The sequence below is a fragment of the Prunus avium genome, chromosome 3, assembly GCF_965620075.1.
Source record: "Prunus avium chromosome 3, drPruAviu1.hap1.1, whole genome shotgun sequence".
Taxonomy (NCBI): Eukaryota; Viridiplantae; Streptophyta; class Magnoliopsida; order Rosales; family Rosaceae; genus Prunus; species Prunus avium.
Window position 1 is genome coordinate 4,594,836 of NC_142286.1, and position 17,091 is coordinate 4,611,926.

Below are 17,091 nucleotides of genomic sequence, written 5' to 3' on the forward strand. Positions count from 1 at the left end.
AGTGTGAATGTCCTGAAGCAAACAAAAATTAGGGTAAATGAGTACACAACAATTCAATTGTTCAGTAAGTTGACTAACAGACATCAATTTATTGGATAAAGATGGAACGAGTAAAGTGTTAGAGAGTGAGAGAGAGGATGAGAGTGCAACAGTTACAACCCATGTCATAGGATAAGTAACTTCATTTGTGTTAGCAATACAAGTATGTCGGGATTGGATAATGGATAGTATTCAGAAAATCATCGGGATCAAACGTCATATGATCAGTTGCATCGGAATCAATTATTCAGCTCGTGGAATCACTCTTATATGAAGTTTGGAATCCATAACCAATAACATTACTGGTCGTATCGCGTTGTGTTCGATCTTTGAGAGTATCTCACCTTTCGGGGTAGCCATGTAATTTACAATAAGTCTCAGGAGTGTGTCTCAGATCACCACAGTATGCGCAATCTCGTCCATGTGTCGAGGTCGTTAGTCAGGAAGTCATAATATGTGCAGTGGAAGATGCATATGATACAGGTTTAGTAGGAATCCAAATCGGATCTTAGCTTGAGTTGCAGTCAAAGTCGGATTCAAAGTTGGGATCTGGGTATGAATTAGAGACAAATTCAGGGTCGAGGTATTCATTGTAGTTGGGGTCAGGGTTGTCGTCGTAGTTGGGGTCGAGGTCGTCAAAATAGGATCCTGATTCAAGATCGGATTCAGGGTCATCAAAATAGGATCCTGATTCAGGATCGGATTCTGGGTCAAAGTTTGCATCTATAGGAGCTAAGCCACCTGGGCACTCAACTCGGCTATGATTGGTTAAGAATGAGAGAAAGAGTCGGTGATGCTACCTCCATGAGGGTTGAAAAAATCATCAACCCCTATAACGGCAGCGGGGGTTTGAAACTAAGGTCAGCAATTCCAAAATCGATGTTCTGATACCATGCTAAAATATGAAACATAATATGAGAATATTTGTTTGTGAGAATTTTCTGTATATTCTCTCCTTGTAAGAGGTCATAATTATAATACAATGGAGCCTTAGTGGCCAAGTAAATAATAAATTCATATTTCTATTTACAGTAGGAAATCAGGAATTAAAGTAAATCAAATACAATTATAATGAGAATCCTTGTTTAAGGAAAGAAAGTCAATGGTCCACAAGTCACACCAACAGTATATACTCACCACTCCTCTCAACACATGACATATGTTTATGAGTATAACCACGATTACATAAATCAAAGTAAAAAGTTAACTATAATTATACCTATTGATACATATTAAGTATTAAAAAGGGTGGTGAACATACACCTAGAGTTAAAATAATGAGTAAAAATATTTCCATTATAAGTCTGATTCTCTTCCCAATCAAAATAAGAGTGTATGACATCGACCAGAAAGTATTTAGAAAAGTCAAGAAAATGCGGATAAGTTTAGGGTTAACTCTATTTATACCCCACAAATTCGTCAACACATCATATTCCTTTATAATAATAAAAAATTACTTACAAAGTAAACAATAATAAATTTTTTTCACTACATCACTCGTGATCCTAGAAATAATCTCATCATTCCTACGTGGATTCTATTAAGATAAGATAAGAAGATTAATAGTTTTGTGGTCAAATGAAGCCATCCATTCCACACTAATGCAAGAAGTTGGAAACTCAACTGATCTTATTAAATGTTTAATCCCCTTGTCAAAGACATTTACATTGAAAATTCAAATCCAAATCCTTCATTAGAAACCTTTCCATCTAAATATATTTTTTTTCTTTTTAGTCAAACGATAGGGAGATGTTTTATTCATGTAAAAATAATCCTTAATTTGATCAAAAAAGAAACAAATCCATAATCTTGACCAAAAAGAGGAAGAGACACCTAATCCTTAAATTTTTTTCGCTTTAGGATAAAATTGTAATTCTCATTGGAAACAAATAGAGCTCCAATCCAATTATTTGTTTTCTTTGGGGGGTAATTATCACTGAAATTCCAATTGTGGCCCTGCTCTTATAAAAAGTCACCCTAAACCGTTAAAACTATCCTCCAATTCCCATCACTCCCAAAAACCAGAAGAAACACACAAAATTTCATTCTCATTCCATTTTCCGCAATCTCCACAAACAACTCCAAACCCAATCAATCAAATCTACATACACAATGGGGAAGAAGGCGGTGGTGATTATTACCGCGGCGGCCGTGTGCGCCGCAGCCGCAGCTCTGGTGGTGCGCCACCGCATGCGGAGCTCAGGCCGGTGGGCCCGGGCAACCGCCATCATCAAAGAGCTAGAGGAGAAGTGCGGGACCCCCATTGGGAAGCTGAGGCAGGTGGCTGACGCCATGGCTGTGGAGATGCACGCCGGCCTTGCCTCTGAAGGTGGCAGCAAGCTCAAGATGATCATTAGCTATGTCGACAATCTCCCTACTGGGTACGTATATATTCAATCAATCAACCCTTTTGCTCTCATAACGTGAATATGTATATATTTTGGATCGACTTGTTCTGGGTCTTCATCTATAAGGTGTCTCTTTTATTTGTTCCAGTTGATCTCTTTTGGGTATAATTGACGTGGGTGTTTCTGTTGTTGTTTATATGGATGTGGGTGATTCAAAGTCCATTTCTTGATCCAATTATTATAGTTTATTTTGTTGTTGTGAATCTGCCATATTTTGGGTAAGCTTTAAAGTTTTGTTTATTTATAGATGGACTGAAACTTTTGGTTGAATTCTCATACAATTGTCATCATATTCATAGGGCCAATCAGAATTTTCCAAATTGTATGGATTTATTCTTTTTTTTTTTTTGTGTGGCATGTTTATCTCTTCTTGATCAATCTTCTTATAGAATTTTGAGGAGTGAGTTGTACCTTGTGTATGTTTCATAGTCCTTGAAACAGTCGTGTCTACACAAACAGTCGTGTCATAAACAAAAATATGACTTATATTGAAATTTCTGCTGTCAGATGTTGAAATTTTTCCTAAATGTATGATTTTGTCGCTACTCTGTCCTATTATTGTTGTTAAACAAGCTGTTGAAAGAGGTTTAAACTGAATACCTCCTCATATATACATTTATTTTTTATTATTTATTTTTTTTGTGTTTCAGGACTGAAAAAGGGTTGTTTTATGCATTGGATCTTGGAGGAACAAACTTCCGTGTGATGAGGGTGCAATTGGGGGGGAAGGGTCGTGGAATTATTAGTCAAGAATTTACAGAGGTCTCAATTCCTGAAAATCTTATGGTTGGAACTTCATATGTAAGTAGTTTGTCACTAAAAATGCCATTGTAAATCAAGGTGCTTTATGCGAACATCTCTCAAGTCTAAAGGATAATTGTGATTTCAGGCACTGTTCGACTACATTGCAGCAGAACTTGCAAAATTTGTTGCTAAAGAAGGTCAAGATTACCAACTCCCTCCTGGCAGGCAGAGAGAACTAGGTTTTACCTTCTCATTCCCTGTGCTGCAATCATCAATTAATTCTGGGACCCTTATTAAGTGGACGAAAGGCTTCTCTATAGATGATGCAGTTCAGTTCTCATTACTTTGGCTCCCTTAATATTCTCTGATAATTGTTTTCTACTTAGTTTAATGTTCTCTATATTCTCCTTTAATATTCCCTTGTTAGAAAAAAGTGAATATCAGCACTTATGAAGTGTAGATATAACTGTGACAGGGAGTTTGCAATGCATTCGTCCATTTCTGTTTAATCCATTGTAATGATGGACTGAAATCCAAAAATATGCTTGAACATCATGGGGCACATGAGTCTAGTGGTAGAGCACTTAGGGTCACACCAACGGCCAGAGTTTGACTTTTTCCCTCTCCTGGTCTACGCATTATTTTGTTCCAAAAAATGTTTTTTGGATGACTGAGACTCCCAGTTATGAAATTCAATTAGATCCCTTTTCTGAAATTTAAGGTCTGCAGCCTGGGTATATTTTTTCTCCGTTTTGAGTGAATATAGTTGTTGCATTTGTTGTGTCATTACTGGATATCCACTAAGATTTATTTCTATCCTTATTCGCCTCTAACATGCACTTTCTGTACTTTAAAATGAAAGAAAAATGAAAGGTGGAACAGTGTTAATTTTTTTTTTCTTCTTCCAGGTAATGTATCTAGAAATTGTTGCTTAAGAGTAGTTTCTTCTGATAATTACTCTCATCAGTTTTCAGAGAAGTTAAAAGCACGCCTCATCTGTTCCTTTTAAATTTTAATGAGACACACTTCACTGCTCTTTTCTTGTGTTGAGATAAGTTGGACAGTTCCTTTGGTGCCTGTGAGCTACACTATATAGCCAATAATTTCTATTTGGCATGATGTTATCATGCTTGCCCTTAGAAATGCTTCCTGCATATTCTGTATCTCTGTTGATAACGTTCATTGCATCTGTTGAAACATTGACTTGGACTGAGGTGATGTTAGGAAGATGCTATCCATAGTCCTGTTTCAGCATCCGTAAACATTAACGTCAGACAAACACTATTGATCTTAAGATGTATGGCCAGTCCCACCTCTCATCATCTTCAAGCTGAGATCCATCTTCTACATCTATTATTTCATTTTATTTCCTCCTGTTAAAAGAAAGTTATTTCACTTAGCAGTGCTTGAGTTCTTAAGATAGAGAGTACAGAGAATCAGTAACTTATGAATGTGGTTGAGTTTCTGTAATATAGTGTCCTCATCAAAATGTTGAAGTTATCTTTTGGTTCTTAACAATTGTAGTCAGTGCCACTTCTGACTATCTTCAAGTGCACTTCATCATTTATAAACAATACACATGCCAAATACTGTATTCCATTTTCCCGTGTTGAATGAGCAGCCATTCCCCTCGGTTCTAAAAGTCAAAAGATAAGAGTTGATGGCTAGTATATTATATGTATTGGCAGCAGTAAGCATATCTAGTATTTGAATTATTGCCGGGTGTCCAATAATAAACAGATTCTGAAATTGCGAAACTTGTTTGTTTACCCTTATTTCAACCTTTTGACTTTTAACTCTTGATGAATAGGTTGGCCAAGATGTTGTGGCTGAATTGAGTAAAGCCATTGAAAAACAAGGCCTTGATATGCGTGTGTCTGCTCTGGTAAGTTAAAGTTGATCAGTTCTTAGAACATTGAAAAAAATGACCTTCATGTTGATTCTGTGAGTAAATAGTTTATTGGATTTGTGCTGTACCAGCATTTAAAATGTTTTTTCATATAAACTATTGTTTAAAATTAGGTGTTAATGGTCACTTTCTTACAACAGGTTAATGACACTGTTGGGACATTAGCTGGAGGTAGGTATGTCAATGGGGATGTTGTTGCTGCTGTGATTTTAGGTACAGGTACAAATGCAGCATATGTAGAACGTGCACATGCAATACCAAAATGGCATGGTCTTCTACCTAAATCTGGAGATATGGTTAGCAGTTCCTTCACAGCCTTTGACTTGTGTCAATTTCATATTCAATACTATCTGTACAACTATAAAAGCAATATGCAAATGCAAATTATAAAGCGAATAGTGAAGCAGCTTTCTATGGACTGCAGGTTATCAACATGGAGTGGGGCAATTTTAAGTCAGCACACCTTCCATTAACAGAATATGATCACTCATTGGATACCGAAAGTTTAAACCCTGGTGATCAGGTGATTGTACTTATATACTTCTTAAGTTTGTTTTGCTTTGCTTTAATAACAAACTTGATAATACTCATATTTTAACGTCTTTCAATTGATTCTTTCAGATTTTTGAGAAGCTAATATCTGGAATGTACTTGGGAGAAATTGTTCGCAGAGTTCTTTGTAAGATTGCTGAAGAAGCTTCCCTTTTTGGTGACACTGTTCCGCCAAAGTTAAAAGTCCCATTCATTTTGAGGTTATTCCTTAGGCCCACTATGTAACTTTTGTTGTATATGTTGCTGTTTGGTGCATATAGTTTCTCTTTTCTTTTAGATTTAACTTTATTCACATTGTTTAGATTATTTGTATTGATGATAGTGGATTGGGATTTTGTTTTCACGAAGTAGTTAAATTGTGAGTTGTGAATCATGCAGGACACCTGACATGTCCGCAATGCATCATGACACATCCTCTGATCTTAAGGTGGTACGAGACATATTGAAGAATGTATTGGAGGTATATTTAACTTTCCGCGTCATCTGGAGTTTCAGTAGTTGTCAAACCTTATTATTTGCTTTCATATCTCCATGACTTCTCACTTGCATTGTTAGCAAAGTCATAATTGTCTTAGACTTATGGCAATTGTGTTATGGGGTGATATAGAGGTTGAATCTTGTGGACGATATTCCCTTATCTTCACTTGAATGACTTTTAAATTTTGATTCCCAAACTAAATCAATAAGTTTTTGTAGATTTAAATCTTTGAAGTTTAATTCTGTTACAGATATCAAATACTTCTCTTAAAGTAAGAAAAGTTGTTGTGGAGCTCTGCAACATTGTTGCCACACGTGGGGCTCGCCTTGCTGCTGCTGGAATTGTAGGTGTTCTGAAAAAGGTGGGAAAAGACGCATTAAAGGATGGGGAAAAACAGAGGACGGTGGTAGCTTTGGATGGTGGATTGTACGAGCATTACAATGAATATAGTAAGTGCATGGAGAATACCCTAAGAGAATTGCTTGGAGAGGAAGTTTCTGAGAGTGTCGTTATTGAGCACTCTAATGATGGTTCTGGCATTGGAGCTGCCCTTCTTGCTGCCTCTCACTCACAATACCTTGGAGTTGATGAATCCTGAGTTTTCTCAGAACGGTAGAGCTTTTTGCTGAAGAAAGTTTCACAGTTTTGGCATTTTAATCTTTCCCCTGTTCCAACTAGAACCTCTCCCATATTTTCATCTTATTTCTGTGCCTCTTCTGCTCTGCTCATTTTCACCTTATGATTGTTTTTTCTTTTTCGGGGAGAATTTTAGTTTGTGGCTTTGCAGAATATGTAAGAGAGGTGGATTGTTGTATAAAAGCAGGACCTGTGTAAGCGGCCATGCTCTACTGCTTCGGCCTGAAAATTTCCATTTCTTTTTTTACCTTATGGTAATTCCTAATTCTTATGTTCAAAATAATAAAAGTATTGAAATGCTACTTTTAATTACAACACCCATTTTATTCTTATTATTTATTATTTTGTTTGTGGTCAGAGAATGTCAGTTAAGTGATGCCAATTCTCCACTTTTTTTTTTTGGTAACTTTCATGCTTAGTTTCTTTTGGTATGCTAAAGGAGGACTCTTTGTAATTTCTTTTGGGTACAAAACACATTAGAAAAAAAAGAGTCTCAACAGAAGGAGAAAAAGGGATGAAATAGGACAAAATCACCAACAATGAAATAATATTAGACAAAAATTCTTTAACACAAAAAATTGTTGGATCCAATAATGTTAATATCTATTCCAAGTACATGTCTCACGGATGTTTACCCTTATTCCCAATGACAAAAGTAGCAATCAGTTAGTAGGAAGAGCAACCTTCTTGAGGCATTGTTTACGGCAGATCGTGAAGTCTATCGCGCGTCCATTTTCTGCACCAGAAGTCACATAAAATGTAAAAAGATAAATTAGACCCTGCAATTATCAGATTGAAAACCCATAAAAGAAACAAAAACAAAATGCTTTAATTTAATATACAAACCAAAACCAGCAGCGGTATAGGGCATGGGATGCTTGCAGGGAAGTGTACACTTATCAAAATTTATAGGCCTAGGGCCGCTGCACACAGAAGAACATCCTCTTAAACAGTCCACGTTGCTGTTCGAGCAAGTGTCCCTGCACAACATGAAACAGCCCTCATCGGAGGACTGGTGAGGAGGAGGACTTAGGTTTGGAAATGTTGGGGAATTTTGAGCAGGTGGAGGGGGTGAGTTTTGAAGGCCAGGGTCATAGGAAGGTGGTGGAGGGGGTGAGTTTTGAAGGACGGGGCCATAGAACGGTGGTGGAGGGGGTGAGTTTTGAAGGACAGGGTCATAGAACGGTGGTGGAGGGGGTGAGTTTTGAAGGCGAGGGTCATAGGACGGTGGTGGAGGGGGTGAGGTTTGAAGGCGAGGGTCATAGGACGGTGGTGGTGGTGGAGGGGGTGAGGTTTGAAGGCGAGGGTCATAGGACGGTGGTGGAGGGGGTGTGTTTTGAAGGACAGGGTCATAGAACGGTGGTGGAGGGGGTGAGTTTTGAAGGCCAGGGTCGTAGGACGGTGGTGGAGGGGGTGAGTTTTGAAGGACAGGGTCATAGAACGGTGGTGGAGGGGGTGAGTTTTGAAAGGTAGGGCCAAAGGGAGGTGGAGGGGCTGAGTTTTGAAGGGTAGGGCCAAAGGGAGGTGGTGGACGGGGTGAGTTTTGAAGGCCAAGATCATAGGGAGGTGGAGGGGGTGAGTTTTGAAGGCCAAGGTCATAGGGAGGTGGAGGGGATGAGTTTTCTAGGTTAGAGCCAAAGGGCGGTGGAGGGGGTGAGTTTTCAAGGCCAAGGGCATAGGGAGGTGGAGGGGGTGAGTTTTGAAGGGTAGGGCCAAAGGGAGATGGAAGGGGAGAGCTTTCTAGGGTAGGCTTAAAGGAAGGTGGAGGGGGAGAGTTTTCTAGGGTAAGGTCAAAGGGAGGTGGAGGGGGTGAGTTTTCTGGGGTAGGGTCTAAATATCGACCCATGACAACCCCCACCATCATCAACACCACAACTCTCATTAAACTACTTGCTTCAATTTCCATACCTCTACTCTCTCTCTCTCTCTCTCTCTCTCTCTCTCTCTCTCTCTCTCTCTCTCTCTCTCTCTCTCTCACACAGGATTGGAACTTGGAAGCCCTACGTTCAATGGTACTTGTCATTCTTGATGAGATTTCTGTGTGCAGAGCAATATGTGCTGCTTGTCCTAATTTTGAGCACAAGTTTATAATTTTGTTGAATTCGTTGACTTGTTGATTTGATTCATTTGTTGTTATTATATAACTCTAATTAAATTTAAGTCCAGTGATTTATCTTATTAAATGTTGAATTTGTCACTAATAATTGGTTGTTAGAATCAATTCTCCTTCTGGAATTGAAAGGACTCTCAATCATATATAGGTATAGCCGTTAAGTACACACAACAATACGTAAAATCTGTACCTTCCATAACTACTAATCAAAGGGATTAATGACATGTTATAATCAATTATAAGAGGCCTGTGTTTGGATGAGGGATTCGGGGCTAAAAAGTAAATTTACAAACTCATCTTGCTAAAATGCTTTGTTTGGGAATCAAAGATGACACATTTATCAATTTTTTGAAAATAAGAGATTTTAGAGTCTAAAAATCAATTTTTAATTCCACCAAATATATTTTATTTCAAAAATACCAGTACAATGGATTTAGTTCAACCCATATGTTGTGGGTCAAGTTGGGTGTGAAAACTCGAATTTGGGACATTGAACCAAAGATCCTAGATCGGAACTCAGGACTCAGACCCTGAATCCTTAACCCGGGCTTAGGTTAAGTTGCCGATTGACCAATTTTGGTGGTAGATCCTGCATCTTACCACTCTTTTCAATTTGAAAAGATCAGTTATCCAAATTAAGGGCTAATTTATTTGGTCATATGGTCTAATTCTTGTAACTTTTTTCAAGAATATATTGGGGGAAAGTTGGACAAAAGGAGTGCATTCACAAGGATAAGTACACGAAAAAGGAAGTACTGAAATGTCTCAACAAAAAGAGAATTCTTATTCAATTCAATACCGTTCATGAGTAGAAATATCTAATACAATTATTCAATCCATTAATAATATTTTCTCTTATATGGAGATGAAAATTAGAAAAATATATAATTATTTATCTTCATTCTTGAGCTGCACCTCTTATAGCAGAAATTCAATTGGCCCTTGAAGTTATTTTCAGCAACTGTCACATAAAAATGGAAAAATAAAACACTGCAATTAGATAAACAATCCAAAACCATAAAAAAAGATAAAACCCAACAAGAAAAAAGACTAAAGATATATACATACCAATAGCAAGGGTAGGATATGTGGGTATGGCTTTTACGCAGGCAATTATACACTTTTTGAGAGACATTGTAGCTTCAATCTTGCATTCAGCAGGGCAGGCCTCAAAGCAAGCTTTTCTAACTATCAACTTGTCATTATCGTTGCATTTTCTGTGGCATTTTCTCAGACATGGGTTGTGTTTTGGAAGAACATGATGAGAAGTGGGAGGAGGTGATTTTGGGACAACAGGGATTCTGATCATAGGTGGTGATACGACTTCAATAGGTGGGATTACAGTTCTAGGGTCTTGATGAGGAGGTGGAATTTTATCGACATGAGGAGAGTTTTCGAAAGGTGTGACGTCATCTGCAAGTGAATAATAATCAACAAAGTTAGGGTCAATAGATTGGCCCATAGCAACCCAAACCGTCATGAACATCATAACCACAACTGCTAAATTACTTCCCTTCATGTCCATAGCTACTCGCTCAAATTAATCTCACAGAGTCTCTCTTTCTCACCCAATCTTCTTGAAATTGTGTGTGGTTGATTTGGTTCTGCACACATTGCCCCTATTTATAGGATTGGACATATTGCATGAGATTGAGCCCACATTTACACTAAGGATAGTCCATAAATTTCGATGTCTAGCTGATCTTGATGATCTCAATTTTCTTGATTGATTATTAATATGAGTTACTATTAATTTACTAATGTTGATGAGGTCGATTTCCAAATGAGGGACTGAGAATGATGTGCTCATTTAATGGAATTTCTGAAGGGTGGTGTGTTTGTAATTAGGAATAACTCGCTTTGATTAAGGAATTTTCTGTCATTAATTAAGGAATTAATTTCCTTTAGTTAGCTGTAGGGATTGCTATACCATTCACAAACTAAAAAAAACCTTAGGTCCCTTCATGCATTCATATCATACATGAAAAAATGTTTTATGTAAAAATATTAACCAAGTATGAAAAATAGTTTTTCGGAATAATCATTTTCTCAAGATAATTTTTGGCGGCTTTTATTCCTTACACATCAAATAAGAAAACTTGATTTTTTGGGATTTTAGTATGAAGTATATATTGACTTAATGAGCAATTATTTTTAGCCTAAATCGTATTATGCACTAAAACCAATTTTTCATATTTTGATTTGGTGTGAATTTGATTTTCTAGTATTTTTATTTGAATCCAAATGGGGGGTACTTCCTTATTTATATTGTAAACTTAAGGCTACGAAAGTAAAAGGACAGACATTTACTTAAATGTTGAAAATAGAAATAAGGTAATCTGTACACTAGTTGAGCAAAGGGGCAATTTGAAGCACCTACAATGATTTTTCCAGCTAGGGGAGGTGCAGCTGCATCTCCTTGCGCCTTATTAATAGGTTCGCCACAGAGGGGTTCATGTGCGATCTTCCCTACTATAATAATAACCCTAAGTATTGTGCAGCAAAAGAAGATGATGACCCGAAAGGACATAATAGTAATAATATTGCACAGATTAATACCAATTACAGGTGCAGGGTTGTGAGATTAATTTGTCCCTGTTATTTGAAAAATTACAGCAAATTCAAAGTGCAGATCTTCTCCTCAGAGACTGGTCAATGGAGAGAGACAATTGTGTCATCCCCACAAGATTTTGCTCTCGGTTGTGTAAAATCTCATATTTGCTTTGCTAATGCTTACAACAGAATGTTGTATTGGATCGGTGGTTCTGAGTTTCTCCTGGAGTTGGATCCCTTCATAATCAACAACCCTACCAGTACTAGCGATGGTGATTATAAATGTCGACTCATTGATCTGGATGATGATGAATGGGACAGAAACAGATTAATACTTTCTTGCCTGGGTGTGCATGGAGGGCGTCTCAAGATGTTTGACTATGAATCGGCTACCAATATTTTTTTTGTTTGGGACGTGAATGTGAATAAAGAAGAGAATCATAGAGGATTTGAAAAGGTGTGCTTGGAGAAGGTGACATGGAGGAAGACATGGTTCCGAAGAGAGAAGACGTTATAGCTACTGAATGTATAGCTTTGGACCCAAACAACGAGGAAATTATCTATCTAGTTATAGATCGTGAGATTGTCATGTTCAACATTCGTACAAGAATCCAGTCGAAACTGGATAGAAAGATTACGATTGATTATGGTTTGAACTGCGAGTTCTTCCAAGTTGTGGTACCATGGTGGCCGACACCCGTTCCTAGACTACCACAACATGCTCATGCTCAGTCCGCCACTAAAAAACCAAAGCCAGTGGATAGAAACCATTAGAAATTATATATATACTAAAACTGAATAAAGTTACTGTTCTTAGACTATTCATTTTAATAGTGAAATGCCGTTTGTGCCCCTGCTTAACTGGTTGCCCTCTTACCAAATGAACAGAGCAATGTCTTTTTTACCCTCTTATTCTCTGGTTCTCCTCCTCCAGCATTACGGCTCACTTCTCTTCATACAATTCCCACAATCAAGAACCGAATTTTGATCGCATCCTCCAAGCAAACTGACCTTCCCCAACTCTTCCTCAGCAGAACAACTCAAATTTTCTGATATTTCACACTCCTCCTTCTCCACACAACCAATTGGCACAGACCCATCGGCAGTTTATTCAGACCCACAACCAGTTGGGTCATACACATTAAGAATTGGCCTTTGGCCTTCGCCGCCATCTTCCTCTCCAATAGACTCTTCTTCAACCGCCTCAACCTTGACCTCCCCTGTTTCTGCCATATCAGGGTTTGGTATATCCTGAAACCAGACTCAAAATCCAAGGACGAATCAACAAACGTGAAGTCTCGGGGATCGGGGATCAACAGGGGCAGGTGGGTCCTTCGAATTCTTGGTCCTCTGTCTGGCGTTCGTCTGACAGATTTCCGATCTGCGATTTCTTCCATCGTTTCTCTTCAGGTTTGCATCCCCTCAACTTTTTAATGGATTAATAGCTTGCTGATGGGTTTCTGAGAGGTGGAGTTGATGTTGTTGCATTATCTGACAAATTTGAATGTTTTGATTAAAGAAATACATATGTTTACGCAGGAATATTAATAGTCATGCTACAATTTGTTTAAATTAACATCTAATTACCAAAAATAAAAACAAAAAATTCATGCTATAATATATGCAACACGTTGTTAATCATATCACATTATGCAAAACATGTATCCAGGTTTTGTAATAAACATTGGTTAATTAGCATGGAAATGACTATAGAAAGGGTTTGTGTATATGAGTGTGTTGTTCTGTTTTGATAAATGGGAAGGTGTTTTGGCTTGATTCTCTTATACCTATTTAATAATTGTCACAATTGTTCAGAATTTGTTTTCAATTGGTTCAATAGATTGAGTTTATACTTTTGTCCATTAAATTAATAGAATGTTTGATGTACTGTTGTTCATCAAGTTCTATTTTTTTAAACTTAATTATGTCATAATAGTTATTGCCCTCACTCAAATTTTTCCATTTATATATACTAACACCTACCATTTTCCAAATTTATGCCAACAGGGTCAAAACGTCTACAAATGACGAGAAAAAACGAAAACCACCTATACAGCAGAGCTAGCAAGACCTAGATCCCCTTCCACTACCCAGTACTATATGTATATACACCTGTCCAAACTCTTTTGAACAATGAGAAACTAAAAGTTGCTCATATTTTGATGTTTTTATAACTGCTTGATCTATTAAAATATGCTCAATATTTTCACATAACGAGCAACGCATAAAACATGTTATTAGTTTATTTGTTGTAACTTAAGCTTGCTAAACTAAGCATGATACCATTATTTAGATCTCCATGTTTATATAAATAGTACCATTTTCCCTGCTTATTTTCACAACTTTATACACATTTCACACGATTTCAAAACCCGCAGCATCGTGCGGGCACTGTTACTAGTACTAAGGAAAACTGAAACCAGTTCACTTCATTAATAAATTCAAAAATTACAATTTATAAGTATGAAAACAAAAAGGTTGAGATATTGCATCACTATAGATTGAGTACATCCCAACTAGGTTGGCACCTACTCAACTATCAATCACTTGCATTATTCAAACCCAACAATAACCACAATTAGAAGTATGCACGGAATCTACTAGATGTTTTCATTAGATAGGGAACTTGTGCCATCATATTCAAAATAAGGGAGATCTTCACCTACAAAATTTTGAGCTTGAAAATCTGCATATTCCCAATCTCTAACACACATAAGGACCACCAATATTTGAGCCTCGTCCTCTTTTCCCCTAACACACAACCACTTGCACTAAAAGTAGACTCCGAAGTTATTGTGGACATTGGAGGTGTTAGTGCATTCACGTGTCATAATGGAAAGCACATGAAAGTTCTTTTCATGTGCTTTCCACCAATCCAAAAGATTGAAATTTTTTGTTTCTTCCTCAGTCATAAATTCAGCAAATTTAGTATCTAAGTATTTAAAAACTTCAGTACGAGAATATATTCCACTCGTTTGTTTTCCCTTGGTAGCAAGTATACCAAAAACAGCTGCACTACTAGATGAAGAGCCGAATAAAGGAACACATGGAGCTATTTGTGTATCTTTTGTACCAACATAATATTTCTTCTCATACAATACGTAAGTATCATTGAAAGTCTTCTGAATATTAGATATTGTAAGTGGTAAATAGATGGATAAATTCCTAGATATTTCAGTCAATATTACCTCCAAATCACTTACTTTAATTCTAGGATCAAATATTGCACCAAAACATAAAGTGTAAGGAACCTATGTCCAGTACTTTTTTTATATTTAGCTTCCCTTTCCTCACGAATCTTTTTAAAATTACAATTTGGATGAGATCTGATAGAGGTAATACTGATATAAAACAAATCATTAAGTGTAATAGGAGATGATGGGTAATAAACACCAGAACAATTATATGTAGCGTCATAAAACATGCACTTTGAAAAAGTCCAACGAAGTAAAGCAAACATTCCACTCTTAGTCCCTCAACAGATTGTCATTCATCATGTTGTTGTAATAAAAACTAATGACATTGTTGTAACTTTTACACAATCTAAGCATGTGATAAGTTGAGTTCCAATGAATAATCTTGTCTTTTTTCAATTTTATAGGTTTCACGCCATGATTCTTACAAAGTTGAGCAAACTCTTGCTGCCTAGAACCAATAGATCTTGCATCTTACAAGATTAGTTAAATAAATTAAGGGCTAATTTATTTGGTCATATGGTCTAATTCTTGTAACTTTTTTCAAGAATATATTGTGGGAAAAGGTGGACAAAAGGAGATGATGGATTTGGAAGCCTTTGCCACACTAGTGATATATTGGCCCCTTTCAATAAGTTGGAGGGTATATAGTAGACAAAAAAGGAAGTGCTGTAATGTCTCAAAAAGAGAATTCTTATTCAATTCAACCGTTCACGAGTAGTAGTATCTAATACAATTATTCAACCCATTAATAATATTTTCTCCTATACGGAGATGAAAATTAGAAAAATATCTAATTATTGATCTTCATTCTTGTGCTGCACCTCTTATAGCAGAAATCCAATTGGCCTTTGAAGTTATTTTCAGCAACTGTTGATAGAGACATAAAAATGGAAAAATAAAACACTGAAATTAGATAAACAATCCAAAACCATAAAAAAGATAAAACCCAACAAGAAAAAAGACAAAAGATATATACATACCAATAGCAGGGGTAGGATATGTTGGTATGGCTTTTACGCAGGCAATTATACACTTTTTGAGAGACATTGTAGCTTCAATCTTGCATTCAGCAGGGCAGGCCTCAAAGCAAGCTTTTCTAACTATCAACTTGTCATTATCGTTGCATTTTCTGTGGCATTTTCTCAGACATGGGTTGTGTTTTTGAGGAACATGATGAGAAGTGGGAGGAGGTGATTTTGGGACAACAGGGATTCTGATCATAGGTGGTGCTACGACTTCAAAAGGTGGGATTACAGGTCTAGGGTTTTGATGAGGAGGTGGAATTTTATCGACATGAGGAGAGTTTTCGAAAGGTGTGACATCATCGGCAAGCGAATAATAATCAACAAAGTTAGGGTCAAGGTCAACAACAGATTGGCCCATAGCAACCCAAACCATCATGAACATCATAACCACAACCGCTAAATTACGTCCCTTCATGTCCATATCTACACGCTCAAATTAATCTCACAGAGTCTCTCTTTCTCACCCAAATCTACTAGAAATTGTGTGTGGTTGATTTGGTTCTGCACACATTGCCCCTATTTATAGGATTGGACATATTGCACGAGATTGAGCCCATGGTGTGTGTGTGTTTGTAATTGGATTGAGCCTAAGGAAAGTTCATAAACCCTAATGTTGATTGGTTATTAATTTTAGAGATTTACGTGCAGCAATTTATCTTACTAACTGAGTGAGAATAATGTGCTCATGGTGTGTGTTTGTAATTAGGAATAACTTGCTTTGATTAAGGAATTTTCTGTCATTAATTAAGGAATTAATTTCCTTTAGTTAGCTGTAGGGATTGTTATAGCATTCAAAAGGGTACTAATTAACCAATTATTGGTGTATATAGTTGATGGAACGTACATCAAGGCTTCTATCATGCATGTAATCTTTGAAATTTGGAAGCAAGATAGTTAGCGCGCATGCTCAAACCATTGTTCGAGTTCTTCTATTGAAACTATTTCGTTTATTTAAATTTATTGTCATTAAAATACTTTTATGATTCACTTATTAAAATAAGAAAGATCCTCAAAAAATAAAAAATAAAGGTGAAATTTTTCATAAATAAAATGTGTCAAATTTATTTGGAGGGTAAATATTTCTTTTTATCAGACAAAACTCAAAACTAATTTCTGTTAAACTAATGAAACTTGAGCTTCTAGTTTCTATTGGGCCTTCTCCTGGAACTATATGCCTCTGTTTCTTTCAATCCCAACTTAATGGGCTCTTCTTCTTTTCTTTTTCTTTTTTAATTGCAACCACTCCTTGTAATTTCTCACTTTTTAGATGAAACCAAAAAAAAAACTTGGCAGAAAAGAGATGAAATTTTAAGCATTTTCCATTTGAGAAAGTTGTTAAGCATTTTGCATTTTGCATTTGTGGTCTTCCATCATAAAAATACATCACACCAACATACAACAAAAAAACAAAAATCAAATTAAAACAATAAAATTACA

General features: G+C 36.7%; 1 protein-coding gene and 1 long non-coding RNA gene across 2 annotated transcripts; both read left to right on the top strand.

Moving 5' to 3' along the window:
- Window positions 1-2,021: 2,021 nt before the first annotated feature.
- LOC110744381 (hexokinase-1-like) lies at window positions 2,022-7,101 on the top strand. Its single transcript, XM_021944377.2, has 9 exons — window positions 2,022-2,420; window positions 3,098-3,248; window positions 3,337-3,519; window positions 5,002-5,076; window positions 5,241-5,396; window positions 5,525-5,623; window positions 5,722-5,852; window positions 6,031-6,112; window positions 6,381-7,101. Exons 1-9 carry the CDS (start codon window positions 2,152-2,154, stop codon window positions 6,726-6,728), a joined length of 1,494 nt encoding a protein of 497 aa, XP_021800069.1. The 5' UTR covers window positions 2,022-2,151; the 3' UTR covers window positions 6,729-7,101.
- A 5,154-nt stretch (window positions 7,102-12,255) lies between these two features.
- LOC110773303 (uncharacterized) lies at window positions 12,256-13,646 on the top strand. The gene is made up of 2 exons (XR_002529299.2): window positions 12,256-12,842; window positions 13,440-13,646. It is a non-coding gene; the product is annotated as an uncharacterized LOC110773303 (long non-coding RNA).
- The last annotated feature ends 3,445 nt before the right edge of the window (window positions 13,647-17,091 follow it).

What these genes read in the sequence shown, in the direction of transcription:
- LOC110744381 (XM_021944377.2), top strand. Translation starts at nt 2,152, where the DNA reads ATGGGGAAGAAGGCGGTGGTGATTATTACCGCGGCGGCCGTGTGCGCC. An exon ending in TTATGGTTGGAACTTCATAT is followed by an intron (nt 3,249 to 3,336) that starts GTAAGTAGTTTG and finishes TTGTGATTTCAG; the next exon opens with GCACTGTTCGACTACATTGC. An exon ending in AAAGTCCCATTCATTTTGAG is followed by an intron (nt 5,853 to 6,030) that starts GTTATTCCTTAG and finishes TGAATCATGCAG; the next exon opens with GACACCTGACATGTCCGCAA.